The sequence below is a fragment of the Vipera ursinii genome (genome assembly GCF_947247035.1).
Source record: "Vipera ursinii genome assembly, chromosome: Z".
Taxonomy (NCBI): Eukaryota; Metazoa; Chordata; class Lepidosauria; order Squamata; family Viperidae; genus Vipera; species Vipera ursinii.
Genome location: NC_139517.1, coordinates 2278916 through 2298915, shown reverse-complemented (window position 1 = coordinate 2298915; position 20000 = coordinate 2278916). Strand labels below are relative to the sequence as shown.

The window sequence follows — 20000 nt, the reverse complement described above, 5'->3', positions numbered from 1 at the left end:
TGTTTTTCTCGTAATTTGGAACGTAGCAAGCATAATAACACATCGTCACGTACATTAATAAGCCATTGCAATGGGGACCAAACGGTTATAGCGAATTCCAACAGGACAGCTATAGGCCAATGGCCAATCAATCAGGTCCAGTCCCAACCTTTTATACCCTTCCTTGTTCTAAGGCAGTGTTCTGTACCAGCCTGCTACCGGCCCTGCAGAAAAGGCAGGGACAACCCCTTTTTCAAGAAGGCAAGAGGCTGGAATACACCTGCCAGATTTATTACTACAAAAACAAACGGAACAAGACAAACCAAGAAACAGGAGCTTAAAGAAACAGGAACAATCCAAGCGGTTGCCTTCAGCAAACCAGCCCTCCCCACACATTCCCCTTATATAGAGTTCAGGGCGTGGCTTCTCTCTGCCTCCTTCCGAGGAGCCCCATTGCCTTCCTCTGTTTACTCCTAATTGACTGCCTCCTGCGTCCGTCCTTGAACAGGGCCAGCTGTGGGTCATCTTCATCCACGCTGTCAGGCTCACACAGCTGGGTCTCCGTGGTGACCAAGTGGGAGGGGCCTGGCTGAGGGCTCTCATCAGCAAGATCTTCAACCCCCTCAGCAAGGTCTTCAACACCCCCCTCCTCCTCCTCCTCTGAGTCGTCCGACCCAACTGCCGAACCCACAGGCTGACCCAGAATCACAACAGGCAGGGGTGTCAAACTCAATTTCTTTGAGGGCCGCATCAGCCTTGCGGTTGCCCTCGGGGGGGCCCGGTGGGTATGGCCAGGGTGGGCGTGGCCTACTGGGTGGGCGTGGCTAGAGTGCGTATGGCCTACTGGGTGGGCGTGGCCAGCTCTACATCGTTGGTATCAAGGGTGCCTATGGGGGCCTGGGCAGGAGTGGGACAGATCTGAGGGTCTCTGGCAGGAGGAGGGGCTCTGGGCCAGGGCCAAGGCAGTGGGGGCCGTTCCCTCACTGTTTCCAGGATGGCTTCACGGGCCACATGAAACCACTTCGCGGGCCGGATCCGGCCCCCGGGCCTTGTGTTTGACATGTCTGTTCTAAGGACTGCAGGCAGATGGTCCGCTGACTTTTGCTGACTTCTGGTGATGTTTGCTGACCTCTTCCTGACTCTCTGCTGACCTACTTTCCGCATACACTTTCTGCTGAACGTAACTTTCCAAACATACCTGTGTACGCTGGAACCCGCATCCATCGGCTATCTTCATTTCCCTATTTCTCCCACGCTTGTAATACTCACGTTCCAAATCTGCACAGACCGATCTTACTTTGCCATTTCACACTGCACGGATTCCAAACAGTACCTTCGTACTGTGAAGTGGTATAAAGTTCCACGTCTAAGCTTTGTTTTAAAATCACCATGGTGGGGGCCTGTCACAGGTCTGCTCCAGCCTCATCTGGTTTATATGAGGAGGGGGGTCTCTATTTTCATCTCCCACAAGAGGAAGAACGCTTGTGGGAACCGGGCCTGGCTAGTCTAGGGAAGAACAGATGGAAACCGATCAAGGCGAGATTCAACCTGGAAATGAGGAGGAATTTCCTGACGGTGCCGTCAGATGTTGTGGGTGCTTCATCACTGGAGGCTTTCAAGAAGAGCTTGGACCGCCATCGGTCAGAAATGGTGTAGGGTCTATTATTGCTTGGGCCGGGGGAGGGGTTGGACTAGATGACCTACGAGGTCCCTTCCAACTCTGTATTATTGTATGAGATCTGAGCAAGGAAGACCACTTTCCCCCACTCTTGTAACGCCAGAGGTTGGAGCCTTCCCATAAAGCGGAGAGGCAGGTGACCCAGAAACAAGAAAAGCCCCCGTCGTGCGACCGCAGTTACGCCCAAATGTTCTGTGGCTAAGCAGGACGGCCGTTAAGTGAATCCTTGCCGCCGTTGTTACGGGAATCGCTGCAGTTGATAAGTTGGTAACACGGTTGTTAAGTGAAACTGGCTTCCCACGTTGACTTGGCTGGTCAGGCGGTCGCAAAAGGGGACCACAGGACCCCGGGGGACGCTGCGACCGTCGTAAATACAAGTCAGTTGCCGAGCGTCTGAATTTTGATCCGCGTGCCCCTGGGACACTGCGACCGTCGTAAATACGAGTCAGGTCCGAATTTTGATCGCGTGACCTCAGGACGCTGCGACCGTCATAAACACGAGTCGGTTGCCCAGCGTCCGAATGTTGATCACGTGACCACGGGGACGCTGCCACAGTCGTACCTGTGAAAAACGGTCATAAGTTCCTTTTTTTCCAGCGCTGTTGTAACTTCCAACAGTCACTAAACAAAACTGGGGTAAGTCAAGGACTTACCTGCTTAGAATTCCTCGTGAATTTATTTAAAACCTTCCCAAAGCACAACGGCTCAGATTATCCTCTCCCAAACTGGCACGCTCTGGAAGTTTTGGACTGCAATTCCCAACGTTCCTAACCGTCTTCCCCAGTAGCTAGGATGACTATAATAAGGTGTGGACTGTAGGTAGCTTCGCAAATATGGATGCCCGGCTTGGCTGCTTTCAAGGCTGATTTGATAAAACGTAGAAAGAGCAGGACATTTGCCTTGGATTGCAAATCACGACAGCTATGGATCCTCCAGGTTCTGAGGCAGTCTATCTGCACTGGAAGGGACAAGCGTGTGGGTTTTTCATCCGCCACTGGGCAGAAACAATAATAATAATAAATGATGATGATGATGGTGGTGGTGGAAGGGACCCTGGAGGTCATCTAGTCCAACCCCCTTCTCAGACAGGAACCCCGAGGTGTCCAATCCAAATAAGGTATAAGGCGGCCTTACTAGGAACTGCTTCCATCCTGCAACGAGATCCGTAACACCATCCGACATCCACATCTGCCTATCCCACATCCTTGGCAAGGACTCGATAGGTAGACAAAAATGCCAAATCCAGTCTGAACATCTGGCTGACTGTGCGATGATCAATAATAATAATAAAGTTGGAAGGGACCTTGGAGGTCATCTAGTCCAACCCCCTGCTCAGGCAGGAACCCAGAGGTGTCCAATCCAAGTGAATCAGCTCCGTGTTTAAAAATGATCCAGTTTTTCTCCCCCACGACAGTTAAAAAGATGTCGAGACTCCAGAAAGAGTAGAGGATCCGGGGACCGGAGGCTAAAACACATAAGGAACAGTTGCAGGAATCGGGGATGTCTAGTTTAATGAAGGGAAGGACGAGGGGGTGACATGAGAGCAGTCTTCCAATCTCTGAGGGGGTTGCCCCAAAGAACAGAGGGGTGAGGGTGTCAACTTATTCTCCAAAGCCCCCGAAGGCAGGACAAGAAGCAACGGATGGAAACGAGTCACGGAGAGAAGCAACCTAGAACTAAGGAGAAATTTAGAAGAATTAACCAGCGGAAGAGCCTGCCACCAGAAGTTGTGCGTGCTCCATCACTGGAGGTTTTTAAGAAGAGTACCGAACAGCCATTTGTCTGAAATATTATAGGCTTTCCGGCTTGAACAGGGGGTTGGACTAGATGACCTCCAAGGTCCCATCTAACTCCAGTGATTCTGTTCTTCTGAATCCGGAGGCAGGATCAGGCCAGAGGCCCATCATCTTGTAGGAAGACCCACCCCACCCCATCCCCAGAATAAAATATTCTTTTGTTTTTTCATATTAAAAAGAGGCGGAATAGAATATTTCCTCTGAAGGCGGACGGACATTTTCTTAAACGCAGAAAGCAGCCCGCGTCTTCCTGATGTAGGAGAACAGCCTCCAGCAGAAACCGGAAAAGGCTACGCTTTAGCGATGGAGATTTTGTAATCCAGTCAGGAAACTGGGGCACTCTGTACATGAGCAAAGGGCAGCCAGAAAAACTCCTCATAAGCAACACAATTCGGCTAGGAGCCGAAGCTGACAAACACCCTAGGACAGGGCTTTTCAACCTTTGCACCCATTGTACCACTTTTAGGATACGGCAACATCCGAGGACCACCAGTCGCCTAGCAAGGGGTCAAAAACTTTTATTCCCCCCCCCCCCCGTCTGCTGGGTGGTTGCAGCAGGTTTTGGTCACTTCACATGACCCTGGGACACTGTGACCGTCAGAAATATGAATCGGTTGCCAAGCATCTGAATGTAAATCACAAGGCCCTGGAGATGCTGCAACATTCCAGCTGATTGGCGCTTCTTCTGGGCTCAGCAGAAGCGCCGGGATCAGCGCCGAGCTCCAGCTGGATCCTGGCGCCGATCCTGGCGCTTCCGCTGAGCCCCGACAGCCCTGCAGCTCCAGCCGTCTCTCGCTCAGGCTTGTGCTGCCACCGGTTCAGCTCCTTCCCCTCCCCTGCTACCACTTTTCTAGGATGGTCGCGTACCACCTGCCGGGTGCCAACGTACCAAAGGGAGGTGCCCGTACCACTGGTTGAAAAGCTCTGCCCTAGGATTTGCATTTCCCCTCTTTCCTGAAGAGTCAGCCATGAGCCCTACACGACCCCATTAAAATATTAAAGGACATCTCCTTACACAGGAACAGGCATCTCGGTCACAAAGACCGGAAGAACGGTGTCCTCATTTTGTCAGCCACCTCCCCCCCCCCACACACACACACAAACATGCTGGGGTCACTGAAATTTCTGGCTACCGAAATCAACAGAGATCTCCTTCCCTGCAGCCTGCCTCCATTTTATTTCAGCGCCTTTCTCCCAGCTTGGAACCGGACCTGATTTTTCTTCCAACAATATCCAGGATTGGCTTTCCTACGGGAGGCAAAGGAAGACCAAGGTTCACGAGAATAAGGTTTCTTTCTTTCTTTGTTTGTTTTTTCCTGGCAATTTGGGATGAGGAAAGGAAGGAAGCCTGCGGAGACCTGGACTGCGTGGAGAACGTGCAAAATATTTGTCCTTCAAGATCCATCGGAGTGGGGTGAAAGGAGGAGATAAATCTACGGGTCCCCGGGATAATGTGGCGGTATCCAATCTGAGTCGGTCACCGGGACCAAAGATTTATTCTTCCGAGTTTTCAGTCTCATACTGGAGATCATCCTCGGGGATCTTCTTTCTCTGTCTCTCCAGAATATGTGCACTGGGCTGTCCTACACAGTGTATTCCAATCAATCGATCGATCGATCGATCGATCTATCAATCAGAATAGAGCCGGAAGGGACCATGGAAGTACATACAAAGAACGGTTGCAGGAATTGGGTATGTCTAGTTTAATGAAGAGAAGGACCAGGGGCTGCCCCAAAGAAGAGGCAGTCAAGCTATTCTCCAAAGCCCCTGAAGGCAGAAGAAGAGGCAACAGATGGAAACTAGTCAAGGAGAGAAGCAACCTGGAACTAAGGAGAAACTTCCTGACAGCGAGAACAATTAACCAGTGGAACAACCTGCCTCCAGAAGGTGTGAATGCTTCAACACTGGAGGTTTTTAAGAAGAGACTGGACTGTCTGGAATGGTATGGGGTCTCGTGCTTGAGCAGGGCGTGGACTAAATGACCTCCAAGGTCCCTTCCAACACTGTGATTTTGTTAGTCTAAGGAAGAGGAGGACTAGGGGTGACATGATAGCAACATTCCAATATCTCAGGGGCTGCCCCAAAGAAGAGGGAGTCAAGCTATTCTCCAAAGGGCCTGAAGGCAGGACAAGAAGCAACGGATGGAAACTCATCAAAGAGAGAAGCAACCTGGAATTAAGGAGAAATTTTCTCACAGTGAAGTCAATTAGCCAGTGGAACAGCTTGCCACCAGAGGTTGTGGCTTCTCCAGTACTGAGATTTTTAAGGAGAAACTGGACAACCATTTGTCTGAAATGGGATAGGGTTTCCTGCCGGAGCAGGGGGTTGGACTAGAAGACCTCTAAGGTCCCTTCCAATTCCGTTATTCTGTTACTTAATACTGAAGTTTAAGAATCACTCCTCTTGAATCTGGGGAGGTTAAATTCACAGGTTCCTCCATTCTGGAAATTGCCATAGGATCTCTCCAGATGTTTTTCACATTCTCCTCCTCCAAAGCATTACAGACTTACATAGATATTTTTTTTACAAGCCTTTCCCTATCTGAGGACCTCAGGCTGTGATGCATAACAACGCCCATCATCCCCTGCTGGCCTACATTTAAAACCCAACAGGTGCCAGGTGGGGATGTCCTTTGCAGACAGCCAGCAGAGCAGGACCGGGTAGTTACAAAGAGGCAAATCCACAGGTTGCCTCAACAACAATTTTATACCGTGATGCAAATGGTTTTTTTTTAATGCCAACTCAACTCAGCAGCTGCCTGCGTGCAGCACACAAACCTAGGCTAGTTATAACCCTGGTCTTGTAAGCTGTAATTCTTGGCAATTTTCTTTAACCCACAATGCCCTATGCCAAGGATCCGAAGAATAGAATAGAATAGAATAGAATAGAATAGAATAGAATAGAATAGAATAGAATAGAATAGAATAGAATAGAATAGAATAGAATAGAATAGAATTATAAATAAATATTTAGAATAGAATAGAATTAGAAATAAATAATAGAATAGAATAGAACAGAACAGAACAGAATTAGAAATAAATATTTAGAATAGAATAGAATTAGAAATAAATAATAGAATAGAATAGAACAGAACAGAACAGAATAGAATTAGAAATAAAGAATAGAATAGAACAGAACAGAATTAGAAATAAATATTTAGAATAGAATAGAACAGAATTGTAAATAAATAGAATAGAATTATAAATAAAGAATAGAACAGAATAGAATAGAATAGAATAGAATAGAATAGAATAGAATAGAATAGAACAGAACAGAATTAGAAATAAATATTTAGAATAGAATAGAATAGAATTAGAAATAAATATTTAGAATAGAATTAGAAATAAATAATAATAGAATAGAACAGAACAGAAGAGAACAGAACAGAAGAGAATAGAATAGAATAGAATTAGAAATAAATATTTAGAATAGAATTAGAAATAAATAATAATAGAATAGAACAGAACAGAACAGAACAGAATAGAATAGAATAGAATTAGAAATAAATATTTACAGAGTAGACTAGACTAGACTAGAATAGAATAGAATAGAATAGAATCAGAAATATAGAATAGGGGGGGGAGAGAGAGAGACTGTTCTCTGGCTGAAGACTTCCATTAAACTTGGTTTAATGTTTTTAAATTATATCCTGGAGCAGGAAATCAAAGACATGGCCAGCAGAGCCTTGATTAATTCTTCGTGGGCCCGCCCTGCTGAGTTCCTTGGCTGGGCATTTAAAGTACTTGCTAATCATCCCTTCACAGCTGTGCTATTTATTCCTTAGGACAGGGGAGGCAACCTTGGCTCTTTTATGACTGGCTCAAGAATTCTGGGAGTTGAAGTCCATGAGTCATAAAAGAGCCAAGGTTGCCTACACCTGCAGCCTAGGAAAACATGTAGATTTTAAACCTAAACTTTTTTTTACTAGGTAAAATACCAGAGAAATCTGATAAGCAAAGTGTGGTATTTAACACTTGTGGACTGGCTGAGGGATTCTGGGAGTTGAAGTCCACAAGTCATCAAAGGGTCATATTTCCCTCAGGCTGCCTGAGGAATTCTGGGAGTTGAAGTCCACAAGTCACACTGGCTGAGGAATTGTGGGAGTTGAATTCCACAAGTCATAAAACGGCCAAGTTTGAAGAGCCCTGCCTTAGGCAGAGGCCAGCTTTTAGAAATGCAAATTCAATAATCCATTCAGGAAGGTTGGGGCTGGGAAGCAAGAAGCTGATGAGATTAGGAAGACCCCTAAAACCTACATACCCCACCCAAACTCAATTTCACGTTGGTAGTCCTCAACATGCAATCATTCCTTTAGTGCCCATTCAGAGTTTTAACAGCCTTGAAAAGGTGATTTACACACAGTCCTTGCACTTATGACCATTGTTGCATCCTAGGGTCAGGTGATTACGATTACCAGCCAGATTCACTTTATGACTGGGTGATTCCTTTCTATATATTTTTTTTATTTATTAAATGTTTATGCCACCCACCTCCCCCACGAGGTGACTCTTAAACCCCGTGTTTTGCTTAACAACGATGGCAAAAGAGTTTGCAAAAAGCAGGCTGGCTCGCTTAACAACCGCCTTGTTTGGCCACGGACATTGTGGTCGTAAGTCAAGGACGGCCTGCAACGCTCAGAGCAGTCAGGGCTGCCCCCGTGAGAAGGTGGACACTTGGAGATCCTCGAGGCGAGTCACTGTCTGCGAGAGCTGGCTTCCGTCGCTGAAAATCATGCACCGAGCAGAGGGTTGGACTAAATGACCTCCAGGGCTCCCTCCCGCCTGGATGATTGCACAGTGTAGGAAGTGCTTAGCAGTCTTTTAGCTAGGCTGGCACCTGCTTTCTTCCAGCATTCGTCGGTTGGCTTCGCCTTGTGCCCTTCCTGGGTGCCGGGGAGCCGCCACTGGAGGCGGAAAGGTGTGGTGAAAGAGGGCGGGCCGCCCCAAACAGCCGCGGGACCAGGACAATCGGGCCTCGCCGGCTTCATCCCCCTCTGAGGCAGAGCCGCAGGTGGACGGACGGGTTTCCTGGTCTCTAGGGAGACATTCCAGGAGCTGAAAGGAGGCTAAGCTTTGGTGCCAATCTTTCTTTTTCTTTCTTTCTTTCTTTCTTTCTTTCTTTCTTTCTTTCTTTCTTTCTTTTCTTTTCTTTTCTTTTTTTATCTCTCCGTTCTTTTCTTTCTTTCTTTCTTTCTTTCTTTCTTTCTTTCTTTCTTTCTTTCTTTCTTTCTCTTTCTCTCTTTCCACCTTTTCTTTTTCTTTCTTTTCTTTCTTTCATCTCTCCTTTCTTTATTTCTTCCTTCCTTCCTTCTCATTCTTTCTTTAGCTCCTTTCCTTCCTTCCTTCCTTCCTTCCTTCATTTTCTTTTTTCATCTCTCCTTTCCTTTCTTCCTTTCTTTCTCTTTCTCTCTTTCCCTCTTTTCTTTTTTCTTTCTTTTCTTTCTTTCACCTCTCCTTTTTTCTCTTTTTTCTTCCTTCCTTCTTTCTCGTTCTTTCTTTATCTCTCTTTTCTTTCTTTCCATCCTTTTCTTTTTCTTTCTTTCATCTTTTCTTTCTTTCTTTCCTTCTCTCTTTCTTTTCTTTCATCTCTCCTTTCTTTCATTTCTTCCTTCCTTCCTTTTCTCCTCACTTTCTTTTTTCTTTCTTTCTTTTATTCTCCCTCATTTTCTCTTTCTTTCTTTCTTTCTTTCTTTCTTTCTTTCTTTCTTTCTTTCTTTCTTCCTTCCTTCCTTCCTTCCTTCCTTTTTCTCTCTCTCTCTTTTTTCTTTCTTTCATTTTCTTTCTTTCTTTCCTTCTCTCTTTTCTTTCATCTCTCCTTTCTTTCATTTCTTCCTTCCTTCCTTTTCTCCTCACTTTCTTTTTTCTTTCTTTCTTTCATTCTCTCTCTCATTTTCTCTTTCTTTCTTTCTTTCTTTCTTTCTTTCTTTCTTTCTTTCCTTTCTTCCTTCCTTTTTCTCTCTCTCTCTTTTTTCTTTCTTTCATTTTCTTTCTTTCTTTCTTTCTTTCTTTCTTTCTTTCTTTCTTTCTTTCTTTCTTTCTTTCTTTCTTTCTTTCTTATTTCTCTTTCCCCTTCCTTCCTTCCTTCCTTATTTTCTTTCTTTCTTTCTTTCCCTCTTGCCTTTGTCTCCATCAGGGTCACCGGCCAGCATGGCAGCCGTCCCCACCGCCACCTACAAAATCCGGGTGGCCACCGGCAATTACCTCTTCGGTGGGACCATGGACACCATCTCCATCTCCTTGGTGGGGACTCACGGGGAGACCCCCAAGTTTCTCCTGGATAAATTCGGCAAAGATTTCTCTCCGGGAGAAGTAAGTGCTGGGAAGTTTACAAATAGGAGAGGCCGCCTGGAAGCCTCCAGCTCTCACTACAGCTCCCATCTCCCTCTGCCACCTTCCTGTAGAGCGGCAGGAAAGTCTTTCAGAGGAAGAGATTAAGATTATCCCTTGCCACACCAGATGGAAGATGGGTGGACTTCAACTCCCATAATCCCCCAGCCAGCATAGAGGCTGAAATCTACTCTCCCCCTGGACCCCCTCCCCAAAGCAAAGTGGAGTCCGTAAGGTGCAAAATTCAGTCCTGCCGCCTTCTTACTAACCTGATAACAATAACTAACGTGAAGCCTTTTTCTTCTTTTAATCTCCTTAGCATTGGAACGGTGCAATTTCTCTCTTCTTAGTGCAGGTCTGCGCCGAAATTTAATCTGGTTCCACCAGATTAAGTCTGCAACGTGCTGTTGTTGTTGTTGTTGTTGTTGTTGTTGTTGTTATTATTATTATTATTATTATTATTATTATTATTATTATTATTATTCAGGGAGGGAAGCGGAGGTGGGAGGCTGGACGTGATCCCAGCTTTGATTCATGCACGTTCCTGCATTTCCTAGCCGTGTGTGTGTGTGTGTGTGTGTGTGTGTGTGTGTGTGTGTGTGTGAAAGCAAGATAGATGGAAAAGGATGTTTTTGCACGTTGACAGACAGCGCTGACTTCAAGGCTCTCTCCGAGCCGTGCAGCTTCCCTGCGATTATGAAAGATGCTCTGGAATTCAGCAGTAAGTCAGGTTTTTCAGTGGAAAACAGGCGGCCTAAAACTAAGTCATCTCGGCCAAATGTTGCAGGTTCTTGTGTCTTTCTTGCGTAGCAAAGAGAAGCCTAGATGTTAGTTTGCTTGTGGGGGAGGGGGGTAAGAATAGGATAGGATAGGATAGGATAGGATAGGATAGGATAGGATAGGATAGGATAGGATAGGATAGGATAGGATAGGATAAACAGAGTTCAAAGGGATCTTGGACTAGAAGACCTCCAGAGTCCCTTCCAGCTCCTATCCTATCCTATCCTATCCTGTTCTGTCCTGTCCAGTCCTATCCTATCCTATCCTATCCTATCCCATTCCATGTATTCCATTCCATATTTTCCATTCCATTCCATTCCATTCTATTCCATTCCATTCCATTCCATTCCATTCCATTCTATTCTATTCTATTCTATTCTATTCTATTCTATTCTATTCTATTCTATTCTATTCTATTCTATTCTATATTTTCTTTATTCTATTCTATTCTATTCTATTCTATTCTATTCTACTCTACTCTACTCTACTCTACTCTACTCTACTCTACTCTAATTCTATTCTATTCTATTCTATTCTATTCTATTCTATTCTATTCTATTCTATATTTTCTTTATTCTACTCTACTCTACTCTACTCTACTCTACTCTACTCTACTCTACTCTATTCTATTCTATTCTATTCTGTTCCATATCTTCTCTTCTCTTCTCTTCTCTTCTCTTTGTAGGTTGCTTCTAAATAAAGAGAGATTTATTGATTAAACAAAAATTCAGCCCAGGTAAGGTTTGAATGGGAGATTACAATGTAAAGCCAGGACTAGACTGGGAGGCTGAGAAGAGCACGTCTGGCAAAGCAAATGGACAGAGTCCTCGGTTTACGACTGTTTATTTAGCGACTGCTCAAAGTTACAACTGCAGAAAGTGGCTTGCGATCGGTCCTTGAGCTCACCACTGCCACAGCATCCCTAAGCCACACGATCAAAATTTGGTCGCTTGGCAACCGGCACACACAGATAGCCCTCGCAAAAGGGGATCGCGTGACACACACCCCCCCCCCAGGGATGCTGCAACCATCATAAATAGGAGTCGGTCGCCAAGTGCCTGAATTTGGATGCTGTGACAGTCATCACCGTGAAAACAAACAGTCCTACCTCCCTTCTTCTTTCGGTGCCATTGTCACTTTGAATGGTCACTAAACGAGGACTACCTATATTTACAAAGGTTGAGGGTCTTGGGTGGCGGAAGGGGATCACCATTTCTGACCTTCCGACGAGTGAAATCCGTGGGGAAAATCGTATCTGTTTAACGACCCCACGATTCAATTAACAACTGCAGCAATTTCCTTAACATCCATGACTTGTGGACTTCAACTCCCAGAATTCCTCAGTCGGCCATTTTGATGAAACCGCGGGCTTGGATCCAGACCAGGGGTCCTCAAATGGGGCCCTTTGATGACTTGTGGACTTCAACTCCCAGAATCCCCCAGCCACAAGTTTAAAGTGGCCACGTTTGAGGACCCCTGACTTAGGTGGTCCGCAACCTCAACCAAAAGGAGAATTTCCCTTTTATTGGCAGGCTAAATTTCCTTGATGGAGCTTGACGGGTTGAGATATAGCCCATTCTCCCTTCCAGTTGAACCCCAGAATTACAACTCTTGAGATAAGTCAGGCCAAAGGAGAGCTACGGCCTTCAGGTCTTCTAACACAGGACTTTTCAAACAGTGGTACGGGTACCACCTGTGGTACATTGGCACCTGGCAGGTGGTACGTGACCATACTAGAAAAGTGGTAGCGGGGGAGGGGAATGAGCTGAACCGGTGGCAGCACCACACAAGCCTGAGTGAGAGACGGCTGGAGCTGCAGGGCTGTCGGGGCTCAGCGGAAGTGCCAGGATCAGCGCCAGGATCCAGCTGGAGCTCGGCACTAATCCTGGCACTTCTGAGCCCAGAAGAAGTGCCAATCAGCTGGAATGTTGCAGCATCTCCAGGGTCTTGTGATTTACATTCAGATGCTTGGCAACTGATTCATATTTATGACGGTCACAGTGTCCCAGGGTTATGTGAAGTGACCAAAACCAGGTGGGTAGGCAGGTGTCTCACTCGGCTGTGGCTTGTGGGGGGGCACTTTTTTCAGTGCCATTGTGACTTCGAACAGTCACCAAGCGAAGTGTTGTAAGTCGAGGACTACCTGTACTTCTTCACTTTTTTCCTTTTATTATTATTATTTTTTTTGGTCATGAAGTTTTTGACCCCTTGCTAGGCGACTGGTGGTCCTCGGACGTTGCCATATCCTAAAAGTGGTACGATGGGTTGAAAAGGTTGAAAAGCCCTGTTCTAACAAACGTCATAAAGGATGCTTGGTGTCAATGAAGTGACCATGTGAATCAGAATAGATCTGGAGGTCATCTAGTCCAACCCCTTGCTCAAACAGGGGAGCCTATGCTATTTCAGACTTTCTGGTCCCTTCTTTAAAAAAAAACAAAAAACTCCAGGGATGGAGCACCCACAACTTCTGCCACAAAGAGGAGGGGATCAATTGATTTTCCAAAGGACCAGAAGGCAAGACAAGAAACCATGAATGGAAATTCATCAAGGAGAGAAGCTACCTGGAATTAAGGAGAAACTTACTAATAGTGAGGACAATCGACCAGTGGAACAGCTTGCCACCAGAAGTTGTGGGTACTCCATCATTGGAGGTCTTCAAGAAGAGACTGGACAGCCATCTGTCTGAAGTGGTATAGGGTCTCCTGCTTGACCAGGGGGCTGGACTAGAAGACCTCCAAGGTCCTTTCCATTGGTTGATTGTCCTCACTGTTAGGAAGTTTCTCCTTAGTTCTAAGTTGCTTCTCTCCTTGATGAGTTTCCATCCGTTGCTTCTTCTCCTGCCTTTGGGTGCTTTGGAGAATAGCTTGACTCCCTCTTCTTTGGGGCAGCCCCTGAGAGATTGGATCACTGCTATCCTGTCCCCGCCTTGTTCCTTTTAATTAAACTAGACAAACCCAATTCCTGCAACTGTTCTTCTTCACATGTTTTTGTCTCCAGGCCTTTAATCATCTTTGTTGCTCTTCTTTGCAATTTTTCCAAAGTTTCCTTGCCTTCTCCAACTCCCTCCATCTCCAGCCAATAATTGATGGGCATGGATGGGAACACGGTGGCTCAGTGGGTTAGGACGCTGAGCTTGTCGATCAGAAGGTCGTCAGTTCGGCGGGTCGAATCCCGAGTGCCGCGTAGCAGAGTGAGCGCCTGTTACGCGTCCCAGCTTCTGCCAACCTAGCAGTTCGAAAGCATGTAAAAAATGCAAGTAGAAAAATAGGGACCGCTCCGGTGGGAAGGTAACAGCGTTCCGTGCGCCTTTGGCGTCTAGTCATGCTGGCCACATGACCACAAAGATGTCCTCAGACAAGCGCTGGCTCTTCAGCTTTGAAACGGAGATGAGCACCGACCCCTAGAGTCGGAAACGACTAGCACGCACGTGCGGGGGAACCTTTACCTTTACCTTTTTTTATGGATGGGAATTGCAGTCCAGATGCACTGAATCTTTCCTCTTTGGCTTTGCAGGTAGAGGAATTCGTGGTGGAAACCCAGATGGAGTTGGGGGATCTTCTGCTGGTCCGTCTCCATAAGGAGCCCTACGGCTTCTTCCCTCCCACCAACTGGAACTGCAGCTTCATCGAAGTAGAGACCCCTGAGGGGCAGACGCACCGTTTCCCTTGCTACCAATGGATCCTAGGGTACCCCACCTTTGAGCTCCGAGAAGGGACAGGTGAGACCTTCCCATCTTCTATGAAGCTTCTTGAGGGAAGCCCTAGAACACTGTTTCTCAAGCTTGGCAGGCTAGAGATGGGTGGGCTTCAGTTCCCAGAATTAAACATGGGTGGACTTCAACTTGTAGATGGGTGGGCTTCCATTCCGAGAATTGGATGAGTGGACTTCAACTTATAGATGGGTGGGCTTCACATTCCGAGAATTGGATGAGTGGAAACATGGTCATACGTCCCTTTTTCAGTGCTATTGTAAATTCAAACGGTTGCTAAACAAGCTGTTGTAAACTGTGTTTTACAGTCACAAGTTATGCCTTTAGTGTAAAAGAGATGTTTTGATCTCCCTTCGGCAGGGCAGAAGGCAGGCAACAAAGCAAATAAATTACAAATAATTGGACAGTGATTAATATTTATATGTTGCTTATATGTAAGGGTGCAGGTCTATATACATATGTTGTATATAATATGTTTTAAATGTGTGTCATGTATGAGTAGGGAATTGAGAGCGAGCAACTAAATTTCATTTTTAACGTGTGTCATTGTGCCCACAGTAAAAACTGACAATAAAAGTTATCTATCTGTCTGTATCTATCTATCTATCTATCTATCTATCTATCTATCTATCTATCTATCTATCTGTCTGTCTATCTACAGAGAGAGAGAGAGATGATATATATATCATGTATCTATCTGTCATCTGTCTGTCTGTCTGTGTCTGTCTATTATCTATCTATCTATCTATCTATCATCTCTATCTATCTGTCTGTCTGTCTGTCTGTCTGTCTGTCTGTCTGTCTATCTATCTATCTATCATCTATCTATCTATCTATCTTACATCATCTAGCTATCTACCAATCTATCTACCTACCTGTCTGTCTGTCTGTCTCTATCTGTCTGTCTATTATCTATCTATCTGTCTGTCTGTCTGTCTGCCTGTATTATCTATCTATCTGTCTGTCTGTCTGTCTGTCTGTCCGTCTGTCTATCTATCAATCTTACATCATCTACCTATCTACCTATCTATCTATCTATCTATCTATCTATCTATCTATCTATCTATCTATCTATCTATCATCTATATCTATATCTATCTATCATCTATCTATCTTACATCATCTACCTATCTATTTATCTGTCTGTCTCTATCAATCTGTCTTTCTGTCTATCTATCTATCTATCTATCTATCTATCTATCTATCTATCTATCTATCTATCTATTGGTGGGATTCAAATATGTGAACAACTAGTTCTCTGTGTGTGGATGCCACTTATGGAAGTCCATTCTGGGCCTGGGCTACAAAAAATTAGCTACCAGTTCTGCCAAAGTGGTGTGAACCGGCTGCATCCCACCACTGTATCTATCTATCTATCTATCTGTAATTCCATTTTTTTTCCTTCCTCTTTTCTCTTTTGGCAGCTAAAATTGCTCCCCTGGATACAAATAACCGACTGCTTTTAGAACATCGGAAGTACGAGCTGCTGGCAAAACAGGAAAGGTACAGGTGAGTCAGCAGTTCAGGAAATGCTAACACCACGTGAGGACATGTCAAAGGATGTGAATCTTCACACATAAATTCAAAACACTGCTTCCTGCCTTCAGACACAAACAAAGGCAGAGGTTTCGAAATCCCAAGGCCACGAGAAGATCCAACTTTTGCAAGCAAGTCTCGAACCGAGCTACAGCTTTAATCGATACTTGATTTGCAAAACACCGCATCTTGTAACTTCTTGCTATCCTAAACGTAGTTTCTGGCTAAGAATGGTGGGGATTCGAATCCGAGCCTTCTGCCGAAGCAGCCTGAAGCCCAACAGGTGTGTTTCCCTAGGGGGAAAAAAAAGACTTCCTGCCTTATAAATAAACATGACGGCGTAATTTAATCATCCAAAGCAGTTTTTCCTCAATCTAAGCAATGTGAAGACCTGAGGACTTCAACTGCCAGAATTCCCCATGCAGCATTTTCCCCCACCCCACCCATGTCACATGACCGCATTTCAGTTAGCCATTTTGCATTTATGGCTGTTTGCAGCATCCCAGGTGACCACAACTGACAACCTTTTTTGCAGAAAGCCAGTGTTTTGCTTCCAATTTTAGCCAAAGCACCCCATAGCCAAAAATGGGTTCGCTTAACGGCAACTGGGGAAAGAAAATGGATTGTCAAAATAAGTCGGTCATGTGGGTGATCCGCTTTATAACCATCCCAGTAGGCCCCATTACGGTCGTAAGTTCGAGGACTTATAACAGGTTTCGCTTAACGAGGGCCGCAAAAAAACCCCCAAAAAACCAAGTTGTAAAAACGAGTCGGTTACGTGTCTGACCTGCTTTACAACATCCCGACAAGCTTCGTTGTGCAAACTTTTTCTACAAAAGCATAAAAAATAATTTATTGAGGGATGGGTGGGTGGGTGGGGGAATTATATAAATAAAGGAGGAAGGAAATGGCCCCCTCTTTGGGCATAAAGGTCGCGACTGAGGCTCAAAATTTCTGTTGCTATGCGAGACCGCTGTTAAGTGAGTTTTGCTCCATTTTACGACCTTTTGCTGTTGTTAAGTTTGTAACACGGGTTGTTAAGTGAAGCCATCTTCCCTCTTGACTTTGCTTGTCAGAAGGTCACAAAAGGGGGGGAAATCATGTGACCCCTGGAAGACCGGGACTGTCATAAGTACAGGTCAGTTGCCAAGCCCCTGAATTTTGATCATCTGACCACGGGGACGCTGCAACTGTCCTGGTTCCGACAGATGAAAGTCTTCAAAAGAACTTCAAGGCATTGTTTACCACCTTAAAGAATCTTTATTTGAGGAGCACAGCATCGGCACTAACACAGTCGACACCAAAACCTGAGTTCTCCTCCCCTGAGTACAGAGTCTCAAAGCACAATTCTCTCCTCCAATTAACAGTCCTAAATCACATTCCCCCAATTAGTTTGAAAGGCGGGCTTCCCCTCCAGCTCTCCAGCCCGCCAATTCTTATCATCTCTTTTTTTCCCCAATAACCTTGGTTCTCACACTAGGTTCAGCGTTGCTATGTCTAGCTAAACTCTTGTGCATGTTGCTCCCCGCCAGCGTCATCTAACTCTAACTCTAAGAGTAAAACATAAGAAGGAAAACGGTTGCCTGTCCATCTGTGGTCAGAGCAAAAACACCCGAGGTTAGCAGCGTTGACAGCAACTTCACAAGGTTGAAAAACGGTCATAAGTCTCTTTTTTTTTCCCGTGCCACCGTAACCTTGAACGGTCGCTAAATGAATTATTATAAGTGGAGGACTGTTATCTGCATTCTATCCGTGCTGGGGGGGGGAGGAATATATCAACGTATCTGAATTGGAAGCATCTCAAAAGGGGAGAAATTTGCTTCTTTAATGACCCACAACGCTTTGCGGTGTTTTGTTATTTTTTTTTTTTTGCTACAGGTATAAAGATTATCAGCCCGGATGGCCCAAATGCCTCGACGCTGATTCGGTGGACCAATTGCACCTGAGCGATCAATACTCCAGCATCAAATCCTGTTCCTTCCACGTCCTTCTGAAAGCCGCGTACGTAAAAATTTGAAACGGATCACGAGGAGGATTGAAGGATCCTTCAGGGTTGCCAGCAAAATAACCCTTTTTTCTATGCGCTGTTTAATCGGTTTCCCGCAAGCTTTGTAAAATCGCTACAGTGGGGGGAGGGGGCTGGTCTAGATGGCCTCCCGGGTCCCTAATTATTCTCTGTCCTATTATTCGGTTCTGAAATTTTTAATCATTGATCCAAACGTGACATGGCAAAATATAATAAAGAAAAAAAATTGAAAATAAAGGTAAAATAGGGGAGGAAAGGGGGAAGGGAGAAAAACGTAGGGTAGGAGGGGAAAAGAAAAAAAAAAGAAAAAGCATTGATTTCCGACCCCTTCGGTGCAGTAGAATAAGGTAATAAATGAAAGTCCAACTTTTCAATTTTATATACTAATATATACTAGCCATTTCTGTAACCCCAAACCTGTCTAATTGGCAAAACCCAAAATCAGAGTTTAATTTTTTTTTCCCGCCTCGAGCAAAAAGTCCAGAAGTGGTTTCCAAGCAGAAATAAAATTGTCTTCCTGTCTTTCATCAAAGCAATGAAAATCAAAGTGTTCCCCCCCAATCGAGCAAAAAGTCCAGAAGTAGTTTCCAAGTAGAAGCAAAATTAATTGTCTTCCTTTCTTTCATCAAAGCAATGAAAATCAAAGTGTTCCCCCCAATCGAGCACAAAGTCCAGAAGTGGTTTCCAAGTAGAAATAAAATTAATTGTCTTCTTTTCTTTCATCAAAGCAATGAAAATCAAAGTGTTCCCCCCCAATCGAGCACAAAGTCCAGAAGTGGTTTCCAAGTAGAAATAAAATTAATTGTCTTCCTTTCTTTCATCAAAGCAATGAAAATCAAAGTGTTCCCCCCCACCTCGAGCACAAAGTCCAGAAGTGGTTTCCAAGTAGAAATAAAATTATTTCTCTTCTTTTCTTTAATTAAGCCATCTCTGCTAACTCCATCCCTTTTTGCAGCCGTTCGTCCATTGTGGGAATCACAGGGTCCTTCGTGTCTACGGAGATTCTCCATCCTGGTTCTCCTGGTTGTCCCAAAGATGCCTTTTTCAAGACACAATCGGACTTTCTTGTTTTTCTTTAAAGATGTTTCACTTCTCATCCCAGAAACTTCTTCCATTCTGACTGGATGGTGGGGAATGGGAGAGTACGTATGTAAGTTTTAAGAGAAGATTGGGCAACCATTTGTTGGAAGTATACCAGGGCTTCCTGCCTGAGCAGGGGGTTGGACTAGATGACCTCCAAGGTCCCTTCCAACTCTATTCTATTCTATTCTGTTCTGTTCTGTTCTGTTCTATTCTACTGTATTCTATTCTACTCTACTCTAGTCTACTCTATCCTACTCTACTCTATTCCTAATTGTAATTCATTCTATTCTATTCTATTCTATTCTATTCTATTCTATTCTATTCTATTCTATTCTATTCTATTCTATTCTATCCTATTCTTCTGTTCTCTTCTGTTCTGTTCTGTTCTATTCTACTGTATTCTATTCTACTCTACTCTACTCTACTCTACTCTACTCTACTCTATTCTATTCCTAATTGTAATTCTATTCTGTTCTATTCTATTCTATTCTATTCTATTCTATTCTATTCTATTCTATTCTATTCTATTCTATTCTATTCTATTCTATTCTGTTCTGTTCTGTTCTGTTCTACTGTATTCTATTCTACTCTACTCTAGTCTACTCTACTCTACTCTACTCTATTCCTAATTGTAATTCATTCTATTCTATTCTATTCTATTCTATTCTATTCTATTCTATTCTATTCTATTCTATTCTATTCTATTCTAAAAACAAGAAAATTGCCTCCTGAAAAAGCACCTTTGGGACAACTGAGGACACAGACAAACCTCCGAGTGGCCTCAACGGCTCTCTAAAAGAAGGCAAAGGACCGGCTGTCTGCAAGGAGTATAAATCCTTCCCTTCCCCCACCATTCAGTCAGAACTGAAGAAAGCTTCTGGGATGAGGAGCGAAACCTCTTCAAAGGTTTAACTGGGGTTTTTATTTTTAACTGGGGTTTTTATTTTTTAGGGATGATTTAATCTTTTTTTAATTGTTTTTAACTTTTGTCTTGATTTGGTTTTAAATACCCTGTAAACCGCCCTGAGTCCTTCGGGACAGAGCGGTATATAAATCCAATAAAAAAACAAAAACAAAAAACAAAAAA

The 20000-nt window shown here is 44.5% G+C and overlaps 1 protein-coding gene across 1 annotated transcript in view; it reads left to right on the top strand.

Moving 5' to 3' along the window:
- Window positions 1-7990: 7990 nt before the first annotated feature.
- The window catches only part of LOC310649358 (arachidonate 12-lipoxygenase, 12R-type-like), a 16861-nt gene continuing 4851 nt past the window's right edge, over window positions 7991-20000 (top strand). Inside the window, exons 1-4 of the mRNA XM_083377735.1 lie at window positions 7991-9761; window positions 14073-14277; window positions 15693-15777; window positions 17683-17805. Coding sequence (XP_083233861.1) covers window positions 9600-9761; window positions 14073-14277; window positions 15693-15777; window positions 17683-17805 — 575 coding nt within the window. The 5' untranslated portion in view covers window positions 7991-9599. The remainder of the gene's footprint in view (window positions 9762-14072; window positions 14278-15692; window positions 15778-17682; window positions 17806-20000) is intronic.